This window comes from Plutella xylostella, chromosome 6, assembly GCF_932276165.1.
Source record: "Plutella xylostella chromosome 6, ilPluXylo3.1, whole genome shotgun sequence".
Lineage (NCBI taxonomy): Eukaryota > Metazoa > Arthropoda > Insecta > Lepidoptera > Plutellidae > Plutella > Plutella xylostella.
The window spans coordinates 10,285,218-10,305,076 of NC_063986.1; the positions used below are offsets into that span (position 1 = coordinate 10,285,218).

At 38.4% G+C, this 19,859-nt stretch overlaps 2 protein-coding genes across 3 annotated transcripts in view; both read left to right on the plus strand.

Annotated features, from left to right (window-relative positions):
* LOC105383102 overlaps window positions 1–3,920 on the plus strand; it is a 76,060-nt gene extending 72,140 nt beyond the window's left edge. For both annotated transcript variants that reach the window (XM_048633636.1, XM_038119867.2), the window contains exon 6: window positions 1,570–3,920. In XM_048633636.1, the coding sequence (XP_048489593.1) occupies window positions 1,570–1,754 (185 nt within the window). In that variant the 3' untranslated portion in view covers window positions 1,755–3,920. The remainder of the gene's footprint in view (window positions 1–1,569) is intronic.
* Window positions 3,921–8,050: 4,130 nt separating this feature from the next.
* LOC125488506 (carboxypeptidase inhibitor SmCI-like) lies at window positions 8,051–10,505 on the plus strand (the record flags this gene model as incomplete). The annotated part of the gene is made up of 4 exons (XM_048621857.1): window positions 8,051–8,270; window positions 9,442–9,615; window positions 9,848–10,002; window positions 10,323–10,505. Coding segments are annotated over 4 exons (732 nt in total), but the record flags the coding sequence as incomplete, so codon positions are not given.
* Between the last annotated feature and the right edge of the window lie 9,354 nt (window positions 10,506–19,859).

The window sequence follows — 19,859 nt, forward strand, 5'->3', positions numbered from 1 at the left end:
AATCGTTTATTTTTTCGACGTAGAATATTAGAATTACTTGTCAAAAGTCATAATCTACCACCATTTCACAAAGGCCCCGTCATTGAGGAGGAAAGAAATGGAGAAAGAAACTCCTCGAGCATCGAGTTCCAATCGGTAATTGGAGTAGACCTCCCCGAGGTTACGAACATAGAGTACTGAGACAGCCGCTTCAGCGGCTGGCTACCGCACCACCACTGCGAATAAGTATCAACAATCGTTAAGGAGTGGAAGTGGTCGTAATACGGTAGTAGATCTGCTGTCTACAGAATCAATGTCAATCACGAAATACTCTTAGTTCATGTCATACATAACTAGTTCAATAATGTAACTTAGGGTCTTTTAATAGCGTGCGGATTTCATCAAGCATGCGGGATCGTACGCCATTTGACGACCAAATGGCGTAGTGGTTAGTGACCCTGACTACTGAGCCGAAGGTCCCGGGTTCGATTCCCGGCTGGGGCAGATATTTGTTTAAAGACAGATATTTGTACTCGGGTCTTGGGTGTTGATATTTATATTATCTATCTATCTATGTATTTGTGTAGATATATCAGCTGTCCGACACCCATAACACAGGTTCTGCCTAGCTTGGGGTCGGATGGCCGTGTGTGAGATGTCCCCACATATTATTATTATTATTATTTTCCCGCGTCCCACGTTAGATAAGATAAGATAAGTTTATTTATTCATAAGAAAACACAGAAAATTTTAATGACAATACACCGCCAAACTGCAAAGCAGTTTATTGGCAGTTATAAGCTCTCACTCATAATATAACTTAACTAATAAACTACTTAATAAACTAAGTTCTATTCTATCCTATTATAAGTACCTACACTTATAATAGGATAGAACAGAACCGGTTTCTGCAATCCACAAATGCAACAACAAACTACGCTGTAGTTCATTGGCATGTAGGTATATATATCACGCATTACAATAAATACACATGTATGAAAATAATACTTGCGTCTTGCGTGCGTCACTAAATCCGCACGCTATTAAAAACACCTTTAGGCTTTTCCATCGTCATCATCTTCGGCCCGCTGTAAACGTCCGCTGCTGAAAATAGGCTTCATCCACCGAGAATCAAAACACAGTACTCTAACTTCGGGCTTAATTATCTTGCTACTATCGATGACATGTCTAAGGTCGTCAACAGCGGGCTGGGGGATGGGGGACGTCTCGTGGACTCTTCTTCTTCACTCCCGTTACTCTCGAGGAGTCTGGGGCTGACACCAGGCGCTTTGTGGACTCAGACGCACCGTCCTTTGTTCACGATAATCGTCCACAGGCCCACAGCTTACAGACCTTGCAAAAATAATGAATGATTAACGATAACGGTATAATATAGTACTTAGCTGAGTTTTGTACAGCTTCTAGGGAGCGGACCATGACCAGAATTGGAAGAATATTAGTTGATGAATAATGTTCATTATAAATAACAGAACTTCGCATACACAATCCCAATATGTCCAAATTCCAAGTTTTTCTTTAAATTCCTGTTGTTTAACTAATTTATAAACACTTTCCTTTTCTTATTTCCAGTAACGTTCAGCGGAGCACCGCGGAACATCCCTAGTTGGGTATTCCTCATGCTGCTCTTCCTGCTGCCGATGCTAGTGATGGGACAACTCTACGATGAAGCTGAGTTCAAAATGGATGAAATCATCGAGTATGGATACGAGCCGGACAGCACTGAACATGTTTACAAAGCTCTCGTTGGTGGATGAACAGTCGGTTATATATACTAAGTAGATTATATATAGGTGTTAAGGTAGGTAGGCTAGGATAGGTCTGGGCTGTAATTAATACTAAGTGACTGTGCACTGATGCATGATGAAAAGGTTTTTTTAGAGATTGTATATTTTATTGCGGGTTTGTCTTCACTGGAATAATTGGTCTGAAATATTTATATTTTTTACCCGTTTCGATGCCAACGGTAACATTAAATAGTCCGAGCACCCAGATTGTCAATTTTCCTCTTTAAAAGACTCTTCCACTTCGCAAACTGTTATTTTCCATTTAGACCTCAAACATATGCGACGTTTTAAAGGGTCCATTAAAACAATGTTTATATGTATAAAATCACTGCATTCAGTACTTGATGTTCGGAAATCAACGCTTTTAATACAATACACCTTTTTATTAATCTGTGTTCTATTATGTAATGAACAGGACCATATATTATGAATTTATTTGCATTAAAATGCGTGACTTTCGTGAGAATAAATCCAGGTGTACGGATCCATGATGGTCGCACAACTGCGTTTGTGACATGAGAATCTGGCTACTGTTACATTGTGACTAACGTGACACCATACTAAGGCCTGGGTCTCCTATTTTCGCTGTAGGTCGCTCCGTGGGCCGCGTCACGATGCTCACTATAGAAATGTACTGATGCGGTCTCCCTCACACGCCGACGTTGGCGCGTAGACGTAGTGAGCATTGACGCGGCCTACGGCGAGACGCTGGACGCGATCTACGGCGCGTAATAGGAGACCCGGGCCTAAACTGAGTGTAGCAACGTTTAATATCAGGTAGTTTCCATGGTATGAATATAATTTTATTTTACTCTGTATTAAATTTTAGAGAAAGGCGAGGAACAGAAACGATTTTTTCCTTTTTTAATTAAACGAATTTAATTAACACTAAGACAGATCAAAGGACAGGCTCGACTAGCGCCTCCAATTAAAAAAAAACATAACTTCCGTTCGGAAAGGTTTTTGCCAAAACTTGCCTCGCTTCCACGCCCTTTTCATGCTTATTCCAATTTCTAGAATATACTTCTCAATACCCAGTACCTAGAATGTCGAAGTTTATGTAATAAACGCTAAAAACGGCAGTTTCTGGTTTATAAATTATATATTTTAATAAAACTTAGTCATCAGGATCAGAGCAGAGTCATTTTTTTTGAGACGAGACGAGCATGAAATTAAGAAAGCAAAGTAAAATCTAAATTACCTATCGAAATTCACAGTAGGTACTATATTATATTATATTGGGTTTGCCTACTGCAGTTTTTTAGAGTTGTCAGGTGAAGAAGGAGAGAGACAATAAATGGTTTATTGGTTTAGTAACCATTTTTGCATTGGTATTTAGTTGGTTCTTGTGTCTTATTGTAAAACCCACTTTTGATGTTGATAACGTGATGAGGTTTATAGCTATCTAAAGTTCATGCTCGCTTTGATTTGAGCGTTTAACACCTAAGTAGATAAGAAAAGTGTACATAATAAATTTAATATAGATAAAAAAATCTATCGGAGAAGAAATTACTTAAAACTTAAACTTACTTAATTCTTTTGAAAATATAATGGAGTTAATTGAATTCACAGGCTAGCCTTGGCTGTAAGCAGTAATGCATTCTATACATACGTATGATAATGTTTTGTTAGGTTATAGGTTAAAGTTTTGTAAAAATGCGATAATTTAAGTACAACTGTATTACCTATATCTATGAAATTCTGAAATAGGTAGTTTTTTTTTGTTTTGTGTAAGTACATAGTACATACTTGAATTTTGGCATAAGTTTTACTTTGTATTTGGAATTTTGCAAAAACTATATTATGCTTTAAACAGAGATAATGTAAACCACTTGAAAGTACACACAAGCAAAATTGATACATATTTGCTATGAAGAGAAGTATTTTATTCACGTTTCTTACTAATTGACTATTCACTATTTTAAACTTCACACTTATAGAATTCACAATTTTCCAACAAATAGGTACGATGAATTTTTCAAACCCCGACTAAAAAAGACTGAGTATTTGTGTGTCGGTCTGTGGCATGTATAGCTGAGCCTCTAGTACGGGTTTTGCAATATATGAAAACGAAAAAAAAAAAGTTTTCTTCTGAGCGTCTAGTACGGGTTTCGCTATTAATGAAAACGAAAAAAGTTTACGTTTTCTTCTGTCATCTTCATTCATTATCTGTCAAAAGTTTCATGATAGTTTCCATTAGAGGCGCCACTTAGTATGCGAGAAAACGTAAACTTTTATAGTTTTCGACAAACGGTCAAACCTGTACTAGTCCCTCTGTCATTCATTTGCACACATTATCTGTCAAAAGTTTCATGAAAGTTTCCGCAAGAATAGTTTTCGAAAAATTACCAAACCTGCTAAAGACGTACGTCGCGGCGTACGCACTATTTTTAAACTGATAAACTATATTATGATGATGATATGCCGTTTTGAATGAAATTTATGTTTTGTTGAGTTGAATTGATCGATAAAGATGATGTTAGCCCCATTTTATCCAAGCTTTAAAAAGTAAATTTTACATTGTAGCTCTTTATAGGTACTTACCTACCTATAACAATTTTAATAAAGTCTGTCATGATTTTATGATAATATTAGGTTTTTTAATATTACAATAGAATATCATTTTATTTCAGTAAAATTTTACAATGATTTGTTGATTGTCAACCAGATAATGAGTCTTCCACCATTTCAGAAAGACTCGGGCACAGATGAGAAGAAATGGCGAAACTTCTCGAGCATTATGATTTCTTAATAAAGTTTATATCTGACGCCATTAGGTACCCTCTTTCCTCTATGTCTATCGGATAATAATGAATTAAATAATTAAACATTTTTTTGCTATATTTTGTTAATTTACTTGCATATAAAAAGGCTGTGTTGTACCAAAAAAATATGGATTGTAATTTTTTATATTTATTATTATAAAAGCACATAATTTAAGCACTACCAAGTTTATTTGATAAGAACTTTGTACAATTATTATAGAAGTTATTGACACAGGAAAGATTCTAAAGACATTGCCTGAGAAAAAGATTGTACATAAAATTATAAATAAAGTTACACTTACACGGTAATACATTTTTTTTAATTTTAAATCGTCAATAAAAATAATGTTTTTTTACAATAATATATTGGAATTGCAAGATTTCGGCAACACTGCAGCCACAGCCCATCAAAAATTATGTAGTATGTTTTAATACTATACGGTAAATAATTAAATAGTAAGGCAACGAGAGCGATAGCCTCAAAGAAAAACGTTATCTACTACTGTAGAAATTTTTACTAAAGGTGTGAAAGGCCGCAGTGACGAGAAAAAATGATCTGGATGCCTTTTGTAGAAATTAAATGTAGACATGCTCTCACGCTTACACACAGGAATCTGGATCTATAATCTGGGCGAACCTGTTGAAATAGCAAGGAAATGTATAATGGGTTCCACATACAGAAACAACTACATAAGAATGGAATACAATTATTATAAACTGACTGCAGGCTTCATGTGACAAATGCATCTTATCCTCACCAGTCCTTGCACACCAGCACCAATTCTGCTGAATACCAGCACAATCTTATTTCCTCTCTATCTCCAAACAGGGTGAAAGTCGTCAAGCTCAGCTCGTCATTATAATTCTTGACAATTTAAGTGCAATATACCTATATCTACGTGAAGAAAAACATCGCGAGGAAACATTCCAATCTAGATTTAACACATCGTGATTATGTGAACCACCAGCCTGCAGTTAACCAGCATTTATGGGAAATAGTCAAAGCTTAGGTAGGCAGTTTAGACCTAATTTATTTATTTACGGAAAACCAACAGTTACATATAAAAAATAAATTTAGACAGAAAATAATAACTTAAACCAAAAATAGTTTCCACTTATAATATAATTTAGATAGTTAAGACAGTTTAAAACATCTTACATATGAAATTGGCGTTTTCTATAGGAGGAACATAAAGTCGTTTTTTTTTTAAATGAAATAAATTAAATTATTCAAAGTATGTACCATTGCTATGTATGCACTTTTGCCATCTCATAGGTAGTTCATTGATCCCCTTACTAAAAAAACCATTCGGGCGGGAATCAATAAAATCTTTGAAGGCGGTTTGGACTGCCCCATCGGAGTTGATTTTTTTTCCTTGTAAGTAGTTATCCAAATTGCGAAAAAAAAGGTAATCTGTTGGAGCAAGGTCCGGAGAGTACGGTGGATGTCTAAGACATTCTAATTGAAGCTCCTCTAATTTGGTAGCCGTCTGTTGTGCAGTGTGTGGTCTAGCGTTGTCCTGAAGCAGCAGTGGCCTAGAGCGATTGACCAGCCTCGGTTGTTTAGCAGCTAGCTTTTCCATCATGGTTTGCAGTTGCTGACAATAGATATCTGCCGTAATCGTCTGGCCAGATTTAAGAAAGCTGTGGTGAACGACACCGGCACTAGTCCACCAAACACTTACAAGCAACTTTTTTTTAGTCAATTTTCGCTTAGGGGAGGATTTGGCTGGTTCGCCAGGGTTCAGCCATTGCGATGAGCGCTTCCGATTATCGTAGAGGATCCACTTTTCATCACAGGTAATGAATCGATTTAAAATTCCTTCATTATTGTGCCGGTTGAGTAACGTAACGCAGCAGTCGACGCGCGTTTGTCGGTTTGCTTCACTCAATTCATGAGGTACCCACCTTTCAAGCTTTTTCACCTTCCCAATTTGCTTCAAGTGGATTAGAATAGTTTTATCACTAACACCGGAGCCTGCAGCTAACTCGGACGTGGTTTGCGATGGATCCGCTTCCACAATAGCCTTCAATTCTTCATTATCAACTTTGGTCTCCGGCCGTCCACGAGGCTTGTTCTGCAGGTCGAAATTTCCAGAACGAAAACGTTGAAAATGTCCAATAATCATCATCATCCCCAGCCAGGTCGGTAGTTATTAGGTAGATTGATTTCGCAAATTTTCGAAACAATGTCACTTGGGTCGTAGTATGTTAAAATTTCGCCTGTCATCAACTGTTATCGTTCATCATTTAATATATTTTGTACCTAGTTATGTCAGCTCTAATGCAAATTCTTCTTATAACCGAGTACCAATCTGTCTCAACCAAGGCATGTATTTTCTACTAAATAGTTTTAAGATCGCGCAAGATGCATACCCATGCAATTTTTATCAACCTTTTATTTCTATCAATGCATCTTGTGACAACCCCTTGACCTCATGGTGGGCGGTAGTGAAGAACTATATGTTCTTGGTGGGCGGTATGTAGAATCGTCATATATTATCTTAGTGTAGTTCATATGCCCGCTAACAGATGACACTATGCAATTGTCTACATCGCGATTAAGTTTTCTTGGGTTATAATGACTTTCTGGTTCTTGTTAATATACTTTACGTCTGTCAGCAAATAATGGTTTGATTTGGACTTTTACATATGAAGTTTTTAATTAAAAAAGCAATCATGTTCATACCAAAAAACCCATTGTAACATGGTATCTACACCTATAAAATATTAATTGATTTCCCATCCAACCCGGCTTTATTACAATTTCAAGTGAGTAGATTCAGTTGTTAAGATTACTTACATGTTCCATTGATAAAACAATGCGATATTTTTTGCAAGTAATTTTTCTGTTCGGTTATTTAACCGCGCATGCGTCAATGGCTGATGATAATCCTCATCGTATTGGTAAAGGTTTTTTTAATGTGTTTTTATTTTGGTACTTTGGTCACAGGGTGACGATGACAGTCCCATCGTACCCTAAACTTAATCTACATACAAAAATAAATTATTACTTGGCCTAAAGAAGAAAAGGATCCTGGCTGCATCTGAGTGTGGTTCAGCCAGAATGCTTTGAAAGGAACCTACATTAAGTCTATTTAAATTTAACTTACCGTCTAAGGTTTGTCTCTTGTCTGCATTCCGGACACATTCCATCAACATATATTATTATTATGTTGTACATCTTTCACAGTACCACACAACTCACAATTTTAAAATAAATTGGTAAAGTGGTATTAATTTAAACTCATTTACCTAAAAACCTGTTAAAACACTCCCTTTATGACCCGAGACCCGTGTCTCAGCAATGGGGCCGTCATGGGTTGTGTTGTGATGATGAACCCAATAATAACAATGTAATTTAACTATACCATGTTCTATTCCTATAATCAATAAAATATACTACTCATCCATCATTAGTCGCTAATATTTTTAATCTAAATACGTCTATTTATTATTTTGGAATAAATGATTTAATATTTTAGAAAATTTAAATGAAATTGTCTTGGTATTTTAGGTATTACAAGCATAGACCCAGACTGTATTTTGCCACCTGAGCCCGGTAAATGCAAGGCCCGTTTGCCTCGTTACTACTTTGATCCAAAAACTGGAAGTTGCTCGTCGAAATTCATCTATGGCGGATGTGGCGGAAATGACAACCGATTTGTAACTGAAACGCAATGCAAAGATACATGTTCAAGTAAACCTTTTGCAAAATCAAGTAAGTTTTACTGAACGCTACAGATTGAATAGTAGGCATTGACTTATATATTACTAGCGTAAGGACAGGCCCAACCGCTCTAGAAAATGACACCATCGCGTTGGCCCTAAAACCTCATAAATCTGTCATAATTTGTATGAAATTAGGGCCAACGCGCGGGTGCCATTTTCTTTTGACAAAACGTTCTGACGGGCGTATCCTTCCTTTTGAAATCATTGATAGTAGGTATTGTTATGCTTTTAGTAATTTATATAACCGCACATGCGTGCTATGCATGCAATGGCTTATCTTTATCCTGAATATCCTGATCGAGTTGGTAGGTAGTAAGTATGCAGATAATTTATTTTTAATTACTAAAACCCTTCATTTATTGGAAGGAGACTTCTGCCACAGAGTGGGGAAGTGATGGGTTGTGATAATGAACCCATTTGAATATACCATGTCAAATATAATAAAAATCAATGAACAACAAATCAAAATGAAATTTAACTGCTAAATTTAAAAAAAAAACGAAAACCCCGACTGCACGCTAAAAATAGATAAACAAAATGTTAAAAAAAAAATTAACTCTAGAGGGCGCTATATACATTTTAATGTGACGTCACATTGTTTATAACCATCGCATAAACAATACGATTCTAACGATACCTCATAAATTTAAATCTATCAGGCCGTTTAGGCTACAGGAGACCACAAAGAAACAGACAAACATAATATACAACCGAAAATCAATCCTTCGGTAGTCGTGTAAAAATAGACAATCATCCATCGTAAAATAAATAGTACTATTCGTAAAGTGTTTTAGTCTTTCATATTTTTATTGTTAAATATCGTCCATTTATTGTTTTGGAATAAATAATTTTTCTTCGTATTTTAGGTATTACAGATATAGACCCAACCTAGACGACCGAATGGCGTAGTGGTTAGTGACCCTGACTACTGAGCCGAAGGACCCGGGTTCGATTCCCGGCTGGGGCAGATATTTGTTTAAACACAGATATTTGTTCTCGGGTCTTGGATGTGCCCGTAAAATGGCAATAGGCCCGCCCCCTATTACATTGGCACTTACATAACACTCTGGCGAAAAGTGGGTGCAGCAATGCACCTCTGCCTACCCCGCAAGGGAGTAAATTAGTACAAGGCGTGTTGTTTTTTTTTTGTTTTTTTTTAGACCCAACCTGTTTTTTGCCACCTGAGCCCGGCAGATGCAAGGCCCGCAAGCGTCGTTACTACTTTGATCCAACAACTGGAAGTTGCTCGTCATTCAACTATGGCGGATGTGGCGGAAATGGCAACCGATTTAAAACTATAAACCACTGCAAAAATAAATGCTTACCAAGTACACGTAAGTTTTGCAGAACGCTACAGATTGAACAGTATTTTTATTTGGCGTGCCTATTGGAATGTGATGGTCTCTACGCAGTTCGCGTTCCCTTATCTCTCTAAGCCTTATTTTTATGTAACTATATTATTTTTATTAAAATAAATAGGTAAGTATTTCATTATGAATTTTATGAAGTCGTTGATTTCCTTACTAAAGAGACATAAGATAATCATAATCGTATAACCGTTTTCAGGTTCGCCTGAATATTGCCAGCTGCCCTTCGACTACGGAGACTGTGATGTCGGTGAAGGGGTGAAATGGTACTATGACGCGGCCTCTGCGTTGTGCCTGGAAGAAATTTACTCGGGCTGTGGCGGCAACGGAAACATTTTCGACACTGAGGAACACGTAAGAAACCATTGTAGTTTTTTTTTCGGGCACAATGCCATATCATCTCTACGTTTAATGCAATGAGACTATCGTGGGTAGCAGTAGCGATACGTGAGTAACTTGTTTTTTGTAAAACCAACGTGACAATTCAAGGACGTAATATATATTATATTTTTAAATTGAAACCCGTGTCGTGGTTGGTAAAAATTTGATGATAAACCTTTTTTACAATTTTAGATTTTACTTTTTACCGTTGTTTTTATGTTTATTATTTAAAAATAATATTTTCGATGCATACAGTTATCTTTTGTGGAATAGTTATTTTATTCTATTTTCAGTGCTATGATACGTGCGCTGAACTAAAACCAACTAATGAACTGCCCAAGCGCAAGCCGCGCCTTAGTGAAGCAGGAGTTTCAGCTATTTTAGGAAGCAAGAGGTTACAAGGCATACTAGAAAACATATTCAGGAACAAACCCCCAAAAAACTTGAAGGTAGTTTTTAATTTGTATGAAGATTAAAGTACCTAGAATTTAATTTGTATGAAGATTAAAAAAACACCTAGAATTTATTTTTGCATATTATTCTGTATAGCCTATACTTATTTTATGCACCTTTGTAAGATTGTTAATTTTCTTATGTTTTCGGCTTGGAAATAAATAAATTATTATTACATATTATTATGTTGTTGTTTTTCCATCTCGGGACCATGGGCCATGGGGTCCCGGACATTTGGAAGGAGTGGACGCGGCTGAAGCCAACATGTAGGTAGAGGCCTTTTTGACAACATTCTTGTATATGGAATTTGACACAAACTGACGATTTTCCCTGTGAAAACTATAGAAGTAAACCCAAGGAAAACCCCCGGTTAGTGCAGGACTATGGTAGGATATGCAGAAAACTAATACAGGGTTATGGAGTGGGGTGCTAAATGGACTGGGTAACTGGGACTATGGAAGGACTATGATCCCTGCCTGACCTATATGTTTCACACACGGATAAAAAGGCAGAAGGTGACTCGCACTCTCATTAAATGGGCCCCCCAAAACAGTCGCTAGCACATAACAGTGACGTAGCAACAAGAGGGCAACATGGCATGAGGTGCTGAGGATGGAGAGGTATACCAAGGCTCTCAGAGCAATCGCGGATGCCGGTCAGGACCCCTACAAGCACTTACTGGATATATTTCCTTCCTCCGAGCATATCTGCTCTAGCGGTACACCAATCAAGTCAACCGATGAAGGCAAGCAAGAGGTGGGAGATCCTGTTCCTCGTCAGTGTTCACTCTCTGGACAAGGCAAGCCAGAGATGAGGGACAGGGGTTCTCCCCGGCATGGGGTGTTATGTTATGGTGTGTATTCTTTAATATTATACACTCACGGGCAATGAAAAGGTTCCACTGAGAAAAGCACCAAATTACACCTAAACGGAAAATACTAGCATAATGGCGCCTTCTGCAACGTTGAAGTACATTTGACAGAGTATCAGGATTAGTGTATTATTATTATTATAATCTGGCGGAACCAATTGGAATAGCAAGGAAAATGTATAATGGGTTCCACATACAGGAACAACTATATAAGAATAGACAGCACAATCTTATTTCCTCTCTATCTCTAAACAGGGTGAAAGTCGTCAAGCTCAGCTCGGCATTGTTATTCTTATCAACGCGGTCTTTGCTGCTAACTTATGTGTTTGTGCGATTTCATTGTTGCACACTGTTTGTGCAGTGGAAGATTTCAGTTTATTTATTATGAGACATCTTATATGCTACATCTACGAAATATTTTCGCAGAACCTCCTTAGTCGGGTACTGGCGGCTTATGATGAGACCGAAAAACCTTTTATAACATTAGGATATCAATCTTTAATCTCTTTAATCTGGCTTGACCTCAATGCAGCTAAATGTTACTGTGTTACTTTCTCCCGTAAACTACAAAAGAACAACTTTAGTTATAAATTGAAAGAGCATCAAATAACAAGAACTGTAACTATTAAAGATCTGGGTATAATACAGGACGATAAGCTGCATTACGATAAGCATGTCGAAACCATCGTGAGTAAGGCAAACAAAGTTCTTGGGTTTATACTTAGAGCATCAAAAGACTTCAAAAGTGCTAAGGTCCTAAAAATACTATATTGCACTTATGTTCGTAGTAATCTAGAATATGCGTCACAAGTATGGAACTCCATGTACAATGTCCATATTGAAAGACTTGAAAAAGTCCAAAGAAAGTTTATGCGGCATCTCAACTTTCGTAAGTTTTGTAATGTCAGCGATTATGAAGAGTCTTGCAGAAAGCACCATCTACTCCCCCTGACCGAGCGTCGTGCTATATCGGATATAGTTTATCTAATTAAGATCGCGAGAGGTGAGATTGACTGTCCTAATCTGCTGAGTAAGCTTTTATTTTATTCTTGTAATCGTCCAGTAAGACATACGCATACATTCCATACCAATGCCAATCTCCTGCGATCCTGTAGGAAATTCAATAAGCTGGAGCGCCAAGTAGATCTGGATCTATTCTTCACAAGCATTCCAAAGGTGAGGCAGGCGATTAGCAGACAATTTTTTGGTGCAAGCGATAAACCATAACAAAGTTTTATTTATTGTATTTTGTAAACCAGTAGATTACTTTACTATATAGTAGGTGACTATATTATAGTAGTATGTACTATGTTTCTCGTAAATAGTGTGTTTTACTAAGAGCGCTTATCACTTTTTTTTTCTTCTTGTTCTGTATTCCATCCGTCGTCTCTTTTAAATGCCTTATTGATTCTATAATTGTAATACTTTACTGTGTAATGAATAGCTGTTAGAGACCCGACAAATATAAAATAAAATAAAATAAATATCAAAAATTCATAATAAAATATGAAGTTTTTAATTAAAAAAGCAATCATGTTCATACTGAAAACCCCATTGTAACATGGTATCTACACCTATAAAATATTAATTAATTTCCCAACCAACCCGGCTTTATTACAATTTCAAGTGAATAGATTCAGTTGTTACGATTACTTACATGTTCCATTGATAAAACAATGCGATATTTTTTTCAAGTATTTTTTCTGTTCGGTTATTTAACCGCGCATGCGTCAATGGCTGATGATAATCCTCATCGTATTGGTAAAGGTTTTTTTAATGTGTTTTTATTTTGGGACTTTAGTCACAGGGTGACGTTGACAGTCCCATCGTACCCTAAACTTAATCTACATACAAAAATAAATAATTAACTTGGCCTAAAGAAGAAAAGGATCCTGGCTGCATCTGAGTGTGGTTCAGCCAGAATGCTTTGAAAGGAACCTACATTAAGTCTATTTAAATTTAACTTACTGACTAAGGTTTGTCTCTTGTCTGCATTCCGGACACATTCCATCAACATATATTATTATTATGTTGTACATCTTCCACAGTACCACACAACTCAAAATTTTAAAATAACTTGGTAAAGTGGTATTAATTTAAACTCATTTACCTAAAAACCTGTTAAAACACTCCCTTTATGACCCGAGACCCGTGTCTCAGCAATGGGGCCGTCATGGGTTGTGTTGTGATGATGAACCCAATAATAACAATGTAATTTAACTATACCATGTTCTATTCCTATAATCAATAAAATATACTACTCATCCATCATTAGTCGCTAATATTTTTAATGTAAATACGTCTATTATGTAGTCTGAGCCTATCTGAAACCTAGTTAAACATTGTGAGATATGGCGTTTCGACTTTCTCCGTGTTCGGCATCATAAGGGTCACAGTGACAGTTAAATAAAGTAAATTTTTCTCTCCACCTTTAGTTTGCAAGGTGCGGGTGCCTATATAAATAGAGTGAGTCGCCCGCGCGCCTCAGTTGGTTTTTGATTTTTGAAGTGAACACTTCGGCAAAATGGCTCAATGTAGCCACGGTTCTCGTCGGCTTCGCTCCGACGGGGAAAAATATAATATTGAATTTGCGGAGTCCTCGCTACCGGGAGCTGTAGCGTGATGCGGACCAGGCGGCGCGGGGCCTGCCGGCTGCTGACGCAGCCATTGCTGAGGATTTCGCAACGAAGGTTTGAGTTGATAAGCCGTGAGTAAAATGCTATTATTTACTGCTTTTAAAAGCTCAGCCACTGGTCATAATGCTCCGGCGCTTGGGGTTTTTATCCCACGCAGTAGGGTCCGATTCAATAGTCGTGGTGATGATTGATCACATATTCCGGTCCTACTAGTGGCGCTTGAGCTAGATACTTACATTAATGACCGCTTTAAGTAAAGCATATGTTAATTTTATACAGGAAAAAATAATAAAAATATATTTTTCTACCCTCAATTTCTAATATTTTTAGAAAACAGTTGATAAAAACTTTGCTATTACAATAATGCACTTGATTATACCACCAACCCGCACTTGGCCAGCGTGGTGGACTAGGCCTAAACCCTTCCTTCATTGGAAGGAGACCCGTGCCCCAGCAGTGGGGACGTAATGGGTCGTGATGATGATGACTTGATTATAGCTTATGTAAGGCTTTACAAAGAGGAGCTTTCCAGGACCGTCATAGGATTTTTTACAGGAAGCACGTGGCTCCGAGTTTCAGTATGTTGGGACATTGTGGCATGTGCGGCGAGTAATGTGATCCGCCGGTACCTACCCGCTGAGGGTAGGCAGGCCGATTCGGTGAAATTGAAGTTTCGTGTAACCTGCACCCGGCCCTGTGCTCCCGCGCTGGCCGCCGTCTCGTGGCACCTGCGCTCCTGCCCTGGCCACCGGTTCGTGCCACCTGCATCGCAGCATACACCCGGCCCTGTGCTCCTGCGCTGGCCGCCGTCTCGTGCCACCTGCATCGCAGCGTACACCCGGTCCTGGCCCTGGCCACCGGTTTGTGGTACCTGCATCGCTGAATAGACCCAGCCATGCACTCCTGCCCTGGCGGCTGTACACCCGGTCCTGGCCCTGGCCACCGTTTTGTGCCACCTGTTTGTGCTACCTGCATCGCTGCATAGACCCAGCCATGTACTCCTGCCCTGGCGGCTGTGTTGTCCCACCTGCATCGCTGCGCACACCTGGCACTCCTGTTCTGGTTGCCAGATCGAAACGCCCCCTGTCTGGGAAGAGATTTTATGCTCAGTGGAACCGCCTGCACTATTGCTAGCACGGTCATCATCATCATCAGCCATCATTATGAGTGACTTATTTAGAAGGTATCGAGTAACGTGCGCTATTCATCAGTGATTTTGGCATATGCAGACGAACGTTTACTGTCAAGGTTGGTCATGTTAGCCATACAAGGGCACACCAACGAAGCCTGAGTAACCACCTGCAGTCGCCGTAGCCGCATCGGCATGGATGACGACAAATCGGGTTACGTGCACCGCTTCTAAAAGTGTTATAGCACTTCAATTTGATGCCTCCGCTAAGGTAGGGTATTCTATTAAAGCAGCTTTCTTCTGAACTGCCCAAAGTGACCTGTAGACTGCTCCTGGGGATAGTTGTGCAATCAATTTTTTATTTCGATGTCTCTGCTGAAGAAACTGTCTAATGCAGCTTTTGTTCTAAACTGCCTAAAGATCATTGGACTGCTCATGGGTATGGTGACGCACGGTAAGTACAGGAGCGTTACTCTATACTGATGAGAAACGAACGAACGAGAGCTGTCGTGCAATCGGCACGTTTAATACATACAAACAGATAGTGCGGCTCGCGTCGCAGTGCACTGAAAGTTCGTTTTTCGTCATATAAAGTGACTCCCCAGACACTATCTTAAGTGTCATAACACATCGGCAGATTCCAGCTTTGAGTCTTTTCTTTTCTCGGCTGTGAGCAAAGTGAATCCCACGGGCGAGTGTTCAACCTGAAAGCACTGAGCTAATTCCTGATTTCGTGAAAGTCGCTGTTGCTATACCATACCGCTTCACAAGTTACCGAATTTATTATGATCCTACTGTCGGGTGATCATGATCAGAGTGTCATCGCGGTTTCTGAGTGACACCATATAAGCTGTCTTCCTTAAGTCCCAGTGGATTGTGAGTGTGTGTCCGAGCTCTTTGTTGAAAAATGCGTGAACCTCCTACGCAGCAGCTGTCTACTAGTTGTGTATCGAATAAATCGAGTAACGGTGCTCTTGCACGAGACGACTACCTTTTGGTAAAATTATAACTTCCACTATTCTGGGAACATGCATATACCTACTGTGTACTGTGTATCACATCACGTGTAGCCGTAGCCCAACTCAATTTACTGGGCTAGATAATAAACAATGGCAGTCGTCATTAAATTTCTATGAATTTCGAAGGTCATCATTTGGAGCACAATTCAAAGGGTGAAAGTACCTATTCATGCCTAAACGGCTTCTCTAATGAAAATGTATTTTAATTCGATTCTGGCGCAAACGTTTCATAACTATTTTTCAACACTGTATCTGCTGAAACTACTTAGACTGACTGGTTAAGATGCAGACGTGCCGTTTTCACAATTCCATTTTGAGTAATCTGTTTTATGGATCTTTCAGTTAGTTACGTAACTATAGTTACTTACCAAGTAAAAAATTACTTGTGTCATGCTCGTACTCGCATCTCATTTAGGAGCTCTCTGGCCTCTAGCTGAAGGCTAGAACTGGTATATATATCTACTAAGCTAGTACAGAGTTATAACCGGGCAGCGGTGACGTGGTAGCTGCTTGATTTATTAGAGTTTGCGGAAAACTTTCTAAATAAGTAATAATTATTAGTCATAATATTAACTCTTCGCAGTTCTTTCAGAATGCAATACGGTCGCTGAAGTAGGTAACCTTCCTTAGCTGGACAACAACAACAAGCCTTTTTGTTTTAAAGAGTGTCACAGTTACTCGCCGTTCCACTGTCATATCGATGTCCAAGGACTTTTTCTTGGGTATAGCTAACTACCTAAGTTTACCTATAGATAGCCGCAAGCTATCTGCTGTTGGCGAACTGTCAGTTCTGATTGATAAGTCAGGCTCGAGGTGGCTCGTCCAACTGTCCATGTTCCCGCCACCATGATTGTTGCTTCCACAGCTTAGAGAGTCTATGTTGGCTGTCGTTGCATCAGGTCTGATCAGGTACAACTAACATCTTTACGTACCATCTTTATTTAATCGAGCTATTTTATTTTGTTTTATCTAGGTCGACTTAATGGTTTCAAAATCGAACCTACAACAATGTAAGTGGGTACCTACCTACGTACCTTTCAAGTTGCAACAAGGCGAAGCCTTAAGGTTTTGGCCGAGACGTGCCCTTAGTGTTGACGAACCTACCTAAAGGTGACCTTGTTAATGTTTTTCATATGAAGTACTGAACATTTTACTTATCCTGGTGGCATGACTGATCATTTACTTACCCAGTTAAGACATGTTAGTCGGGTTTCATTTATCAACTAATATAATTGTTATTGTTGTGTTAATCAATCTTTATTAATTGATGTCATCTACCAAGGAATGCTGCCAGAGCTCATAATATTCACACATGATGATACAGAATGATAGTAGCCCACGGTGCAAAGGCTTATAAAATAACTTTCCTTCCTAGTAGGACTGCACAGGAACTCGTTAACCGCCGAGTTAGTTAGAATACAAAATTAGACTGTGTGTTACTTGTCAATCTAGAATATGAATATAGTTACCTGCATCATGTTTTGAAAACTGAATACTTAGTTATCCGCCAGTGTCACAGCCTTCATCTAATCTTTTCCAGTAGCTGATGAGGCTGAGATATTTAGTAAAATTATCTTCCCTTCAAGCACCACTCCTCGTTCCAAGGACTAGATGCCGCGCCAGGTGTTGCAGGCCGTGTCGTCGTACGGGGCTGACTGAGCAGGTCCACGAGGCTCCAGGGTCGGCTGCTGCATTTCTGAGGTCAGTCCAGAATTACATACCCTAGTCAGCATGTGCTGACCTGAGCCCCAGCGGCCTGGATCGATATTCTACACTTTACAGCTTTTAAATATTGTTGCAAAGTATTTCACTGGTTCCATCCATTCGGCTAGTGTATGTTAAAAATATTGCCTTGACAATAACAAGATTTTGATCAATAATTACTTATAAGTATTGCTTTCGAAGAGGCACTGTGTGTATCCATATGTATAAATACCTACCTATATGTATAGGTACATACCTTCCATAACTTTCTGAAAAGTCAGGAATAATAAGGAAGTACTTAAGTCTTATGTATACTTATACCTTTCTTTTTAGTATATCTATTACCTAGAAATCTATGCATTATAAATTTATAGATTCAAATATTTCTCTACTGATATACTCATCAGTAGCTTATGGGTCACAGTTGGTTTTCTCTCCACCATGCGATAATAAACACATCTCACAATGTTTAACTAGGTTTCAGATAGGCTCAGACTACATAATAGACGCATTTTTCCTGAAATAAAAATGACATATTATGTATCTAGCCTATCTGAAACCTAGTCATTTCTGCATGGTGATATTACAACTGAGGCGCGCGGGCGACTCACTCTATTTATATAGGCACCCGCACCTTGCAAACTAAAGGTGGAGAGAAAAATTGACTTTATTTAACTGTCACTGTGACCCTTATGATGCCGAACACGGAGAAAGTCGAAACGCCATATCTCACAATGTTTAACTAGGTTTCAGATAGGCTAGATACATAATATGTCATTTTTATTTCAGGAAAAATGCGTCTATTTATTATTTTGGAATAAATGATTTAATATTTTAGAAAACTTAAATGAAATTGTCTTGGTATTTTAGGTATTACAAGCATAGACCCAGACTGTATTTTGCCACCTGAGCCCGGTAAATGCAAGGCCCGTTTGCCTCGTTACTACTTTGATCCAAAAACTGGAAGTTGCTCGTCGAAATTCATCTATGGCGGATGTGGCGGAAATGACAACCGATTTGTAACTGAAACGCAATGCAAAGATACATGTTCAAGTAAACCTTTTGCAGAATCAAGTAAGTTTTACAGAACGCTACAGATTGAATAGTATTGTTATGCTTTTAGTAATTTATATAACCGCACATGCGTGCTACGAGTATGCATGCAATGGCTTATCTTTATCCTGAATATCCTGATCGAGTTGGTAGGTAGTAAGTATGCAGATAATTTATTTTTAATAACTAAAACCCTTCATTTATTGGAAAGAGACTTCTGCCACAGAGTGGGGAAGTGATGGGTTGTGATAATGAACCCATTTGAATATACCATGTCAAATTGTATAATAAAAATCAATGAACAACAAATCTAAATGAAATTTAACTGCTAAATTTAAAAAAAAAAACGAAAAACCCGACTGCACGCTAAAAATAGCTAAACAAAATGTTTAAAAAAAAATTAACTCTAGAGGGCGCTATATACATTTTATGTGACGTCACATTGTTTATAACCATCGCATAAACAATACGATTCTAACGATACCTCATAAATTTAAATCTATCAAGCCGTTTAGGCTACAGGAGACCACAAAGAAACAGACAATCATAATATACAATCGAAAATCAATCCTTCGGTAGTCGTGTAAAAAATAGACAATCATCCATCGTAAAATAAATAGTACTATTCGTAAAGTGTTTTAGTCTTTCATATTGTTATTGTTAAATATCGTCCATTTATTGTTTTGGAATAAATTATTTTTCTTCGTATTTTAGGTATTACAGATATAGACCCAACCTAGACGACCGAATGGCGTAGTGGTTTGTGACCCTGACTACTGAGCCGAAGGTCCCGGGTTCGATTCCTGGCTGGGGCAGAAATTTGTTTAAACACAGATATTTGTTCTCGGGTCTTGGATGTGCCCGTAAAATGGCAATAGGCCCGCCCCCTATTACATTGGCACTAACATAACACTCTGGCGAAAAGTGGGTGCAGCAATGCACCTCTGCCTACCCCGCAAGGGAGT